Genomic DNA, 6,000 nt, shown 5'->3' with positions numbered 1-6,000 from the left:
ACCAATTATTGTCTACAGCACCATGACAGGAGTCACGAGGGCTCAGACAAGCTGTAAAGAAAGGTTAGAACAAATATATTGGAGGGGGAGGGGAGGGCATAAGCATAAGTCCAATAGAGTGAAGTACAAATAATTATGCCAAAACAAGACAGGAAGGAGATAGATATCGATGGAATGAAGAAGGCAGATGACATGAGACGAGAGCTGTGTGAAGGAAGTACAGTAGGTGAGTACAGACAGACAGACGTCATTAGGGTGATGGCAGATGGATGAAAAGGAAATAGATCCGGTGTGATGGCGTGGTTTCTTTAAGTACCTTTCAGGAGCAGATGTAAAAGGACAGTTCTCTGTCACCAGTCAATATGCCTCGGTGGAGCAGAAGCCCGAGGGAACCTGTTCATAGTGTCATAGGCAGGGATGCTACAGTGGTAACAGACACACACACATACACACACAGGGGACACCGTCATCAGCCAGATGGGACATTCTCAACTGCCTCGATTGTTGTTAGGGCAGACATCATGTGAAAATTGTACCAGGCACGGAAATTGCACCGACTCTGTCACTGACAGCAATGTGTCTAAAATGTAGATTTTGCGCCCGGGACAATTTTCACATTACACACCAGCTGCTCTCCCATGAGCCTCAGCATGATGGCACAGTTGTTACACAGGTCAGAGAGCAGAACACCTGGTCTATCTATTTTGAGGGCTTAAGAGTGGTTAAACAGCACCTAATTCCAATTGGAATTATTTTGAGGGTAACCGTGCAATTAGGTTTCATTCCAAAATGCCATACTCTGTCCTCTCAAATGTCCTGAATATGAAAGGCAAAGGTTCCAAGAAGAATCCAAAAGTCCCCCCCCCCCACCACCACCACCACAACCACCACTTTCCATCAGAGCAGACATTGTGGAACAAATCACATCAATTCATGCAATAAAACAAAGATTTCAAAATGTCCAATTAGTAGAAGTGATGGAATATAATTATGGGAGCAAAAAGCATCTAGTGACTGGTTTCCTCAGACATTTTCTGTGTGTCTTTGCTCTCTGCCTGCCTTCAAAGTAGTTTGTCTAAAGCTGATTAGACAGCCTGATCCAACAAAAAAAGAACATGTTAGAACAAGTAGACAAAACAAGCTGGCATTTTCAGTTGTCACACCAAAGCATTCAGACATGCTTGCCTCTCTCTGAATAAAAGGACCAGGTGTATATTCGTTGGAGTTTGGCTGACTCTAGACAGAGGAAACAGGAGGATTTTCATTCCGCGTGCAGAGCGAGCATGCAGTGGGTTAGTGACTTAGTGATACATTAAGACCCCAATAAACACGTAATAGTTTACAATAACACGTTTAGTGAAACTGAAAAAAGATGAGGATAGAACATTGTCAGACCAAAAAGTGGGCCAACTATTTGTATCACCTTCCTACCAAAACCAAACATGCCGTACACCGGGAGTGTAGTCAAATATTTTGTTCAATGACCAAAGAAAATACCAGCCTGGTCACAAAAGAAAAACATTGGCATTGTGCGTGACTGCAAACCACAGATACATTGAATGTTGACTTTTCTAGACGTAAAAAAAAAAGTTGCATATCAACGTTTCACTTATGTCGACTCAATCCTATATGCCTATATCACGTACAACTGTATTTGCCATTTCAAAATAGATTATACCGATTCCAATGGTGGACAATAACAAAGTACATTTACTTGATTTCTGTACTTATTTTGAGTATCTGTACTTAACTTTAGTATTTGGTTTTTGCGAAACCAGACTTTCACTAAATTTCAAATACAAATATTGTACTTTTGACCCGAAAACTTACATACACTGACCACTTGAAGCCATATTACAAAAATGTAGAAATTAGCAGATCTACAAGGTCACAACGTGTCACATCGTTAAACGCCAGATTTTAAACGCTGAGAATGCTTGTATCTGTGGTATGAATAAACATACAGTGGCAATGTTTCTTCTGTGGCTTTTGAGTTGGAAAGTAGGTACTGTACATAGCAGACACTGTTTTCTTATAGTGGCAACTGTTACTTTTTACAGCTGTCTGATCGTTCCATGGTTGAGGAGCAATTAAGGATGCAAAACATCCCGCTGACCTCCAGATGTGTGTCTGAATGATCAGTCAGCTCCCTGTGGGCATGCATCGTGCCATTGCATTCATCCGACTCATTAAGCTCATTAACACATGGCCTTCCCGAGCCATCCAGCATGCCTCCACTCTCAAAAAACATGCATGCAACACCATTATTACTACTATGGTATTTACCTTGTGATTATCAGATTCGGGGATACCTTGTATACGCTTATGATAACCATTATTACCAATGTCCAAACAGAAAACACGACATTGCATACAAAAAAGGGAATGAAAAATGCATGATATACTGTATGGCATGCTTAAGCTTTTTCCCCCTCTTGCTTTCAAAATCCCTATAGTACTATCAAGTGTCAGGACAGAATTGTACATTTATAAAGCCTTTAAATATAATTTATATTATATATATATATATATTTAAAAAAGAATCTTACACCATCTTACAAAGACAGGCGGATATGGTGCTTTTGTAAGGTAATGATTATAAGAGCCCTTATTGAACAGTAAGGGGGCACTTTTTCAAAGAGAGCATACGACAACAAGCGAAACCATCCACCCAGTTAAGAGCAATTACTGTAGCTTAGAAAAAAAGACATAAGAAGACCAGCACCAAGAGTTCAGTAGTTATATGTACAACAACACACCCAGAGAGACCAGTGACAGAACGATGCGCAAGAATGGAAGCAGAGAGGAGCGGAAATCGTGTAACGAAGCTTACGTTTTCATGGGTAGCTCAATGCTATAATGATACAAAAAAACAGATGTAAACATGTTAATGAGATCTTCAGCAACAGACACGTCCCAACAAAGGCTCTGTGCATCAGTATTGATCCAGTGACGGGAAAAACGTCACGGATCAGCCGTTGACGTCTCTATTGCATGTGTGCACCGGGATAGGGGGAGGTTGGGGGATCGGCGGGGAGGGTTGCAGCGGGACCCATGACATGCAAATCCATCAACTCCTTCTTTTTTAAAGTGCAGAGTGCTTGACAGAGAGGAATGAAACGGAACAAATGAATGGGAAAAATAAAGACAACAGATGGAAGATGGAACCAGTAGAAATGGTTATCACAAAGTAAAATGCCATGTCCCCGAGACAGAGGAACTACAAGAGAAGAAGAGTGGAGGAGAGAACAGATTAACAGAGTGGACCACCACGTCTACATGGCACACACACATTTACATAATATCGTCGTTGTCAGGCAGAAAACCTGTATGTCCATATTTCATCTTTTGTTTCTTTCATAAACGAATGCCCCATTTCATACTTGACAGTGTCGCACAAAAGTGCTGAAAGTAAGCCATTTACCATGAGAGGGAGTGGGTTGTTGGCTGATTTACCACTGTTTCAGCGGCTCGTGGCAAACAACCCTGAAACAGTGGTAAATCAGCAAACAAGTAACAACCCACGACCTCGAAAGGTAAATTGCTTTTCTACCACTTTTTCCATATAAATGAAAGAAAACACAGTTCTAACTTGCAAGGATCTTTAGTTACAATCATTAATTGTTTCAGTGGGCGGGGTCCATGAGCCAACTCAAGGTTGTTGGCCTATTCACCACTGTTTTAAACCAATCAGAATTCAGTATTTGAACATGTGACTAGAAAAAGTGGTAGAAGTAGCCAATCTACAAGCTCACACAACATGTTGTTGAAAAGCAAAGGTTTTGGATATACATTATAATGTTTCCACCCAACAGCGACACTATGCATACGTTTCAGTGTTTGTATTGAGTCTTAAAAATATATTTTCGTATATAGAAAAATAAATAGATCATTTCACTTGTTTCCAATTTCACCTTGTTCCAGTTTGTCTTGATGCTATAAGAATGAGCAATCTTATGTAAAGATACCAAAATGTACAAGATTTTGAAGACTCAATATCAAAACGACTGTAAATATGACGTTTTTTTGGCACTGTACAAAAGGAAGAAAGGAGTCGAGTTATTAAAGCCATTAAATAAAAATAGGCCTCTGGTCTTAATGGGTTAAATTTACATGTACTGTAAAGACAACCAAACAGTAGTCAGGGAATTTTAGCAGAATACCTGTCAAAGCTGGGAATACATTTGTTACCAAACGATTTCTTCACCAATGTGTTCATTAAGGTGTCTGGTAGTAACATATCTAACAAAGATTGAAATTCAACATCCCTAGGAGAATCTTTGACAGCTAGGGTAATTCTGGGTCTCATTCACTTACTATACACTATACTAGAAGGCAGGGGTGGGCAGCATTTATTTTCAGAGGGCCTTACTAACTACGTTAAAGTAAGTGAAAGGCCACACATTGTACAATTGAATTGAAACTGATGTTAAAACTGCATAAATTAGACAATTTAGACATGCCAGACGACTTTACAATGAGGTCCTTTCACAACGAGACAGCTGTACTGTACTCTGGCCTACAATAAAGATATTATAGTTTATTCGTTTTATGAAAGAATCTGCGTAAATGCCATATCATCTTTTAAATTAGCCTAAACATGTATACTGTATCTTATCTGACATGCACCACTCCATAGGTCACTGATAAAACACATTAGATGATGTTATAAATAAGAACTCAAGGTTGACTATTTCACTGTTACATTATAAACAAAAACATGTGAGTACATCATACGGCGGTATGTACTATGTACTCAAATGGTCAATATTAATTACTGTTAATTGGAGTCAAGTTAAATCAATTTATAGAATGTAGTTTCTTTAGGTTTTTTTTTTCTCTCTTTTTAGGCCCAACATCCATTGGGCCAAAAACACTCCCAAAAGAACGATGGTTTAGTGGTGAGTCATCACTTTTCACAGTTGTATGGGGTCCATTGTTGGCCCAAGGAATGTTTTTCGTGCAAAACAAATGCTTCCAATGGATTCAGAATAATGAAAAACACCCCTCACATCCCACTTAAAGCATATCTTTTGGCAGTAATTTTTTCCCCTTATAGTAGTGTGTAGTAAGTGAATGAGACCCAGAATTACCCTAGGTGTCAAACATTTTGCTAGGGATGTTGAATTTCAATCTTGGTTAGATATGTTACTAGACACCTTTACGAACACATTGGTGAAGAAATCGTTTGGTAACAAATGTATTCCCAGGTTTTATTAATATTCCCTGACTAAGTACACTATCCACTGCCTCCATCTAAATATTTAATAGCTCATTCATGTATTCAATGGAGAACATGAACCGCACATCTACCTATTGAATGAACTATTGAATATGTAGGTACAGTACAGTAGGTAGCTGGACTATAATTGCCAACTTTATTTGGACAAAAGTGGAGTTGGATTAAGCTACACTAGATATTAACTTAAAATAGTAGAATGAAGGCTACTTACTCGTCATAAACATCCTCTGTGTCCATTCGGCGGTAGTACTTGGCTAGTTTCACTGCCAGGATGATGCTAAGCAACAGGAACAGAGTGCTGAAGCCCAGGCCCATCCAAAATGTGTTCTGTTACAAAGACAACATTCACACATCAAGACATCATGATGCTCTTTCTTCGAAAATGTTTTTGACAAAGTATAATAGCTTTAATTGCTTTTACATGTCACCCACCTCTTTCATGTATCTACAATGTACGGTCTAATGAAACAAATTTTTTTTTTTTTAAAGTATCTCCAGAAAATCTCCATAATGCCCACATTTATGGCAATTCATATTTCAAATGTTATATCTGTCAAAAATGAAATATACACTGTATAATTAGTTTTTGCAATATATCACAGATCGTCTGAACCATCTGTTAAAATGACCGGTTTTGTCTTTAAGGAGAGTGCTTGTGGCTTTACAGACACATTCTGTTCCAACTCAATGTCAATTAGCCAGAGGTGGGATCTGTAGAGGCTGGAAGAGGGGCTTTAATGAGCAGCTTCCTGACTCTG

At 39.0% G+C, this 6,000-nt stretch overlaps 1 protein-coding gene across 1 annotated transcript in view; it reads right to left on the bottom strand.

The window, feature by feature from the left end:
- Nucleotides 1-316: 316 nt before the first annotated feature.
- Nucleotides 317-6,000, bottom strand: part of prom1a (prominin 1a) — a gene marked incomplete at its 5' end in the record, with an annotated part of 90,352 nt that continues 84,668 nt past the window's right edge. Inside the window, 2 exons of the mRNA XM_080746108.1 lie at nucleotides 317-420; nucleotides 5,454-5,569. Of these exons, the coding sequence (XP_080602234.1) occupies nucleotides 351-420; nucleotides 5,454-5,569 (186 nt within the window). The 3' untranslated portion in view covers nucleotides 317-350. The remainder of the gene's footprint in view (nucleotides 421-5,453; nucleotides 5,570-6,000) is intronic.

This window comes from Nannobrachium achirus (genome assembly GCF_963921795.1).
Source record: "Nannobrachium achirus genome assembly, chromosome: 17".
NCBI classification, from domain to species: Eukaryota; Metazoa; Chordata; class Actinopteri; order Myctophiformes; family Myctophidae; genus Nannobrachium; species Nannobrachium achirus.
This window is presented reverse-complemented; position numbering and strand designations above follow the sequence as displayed.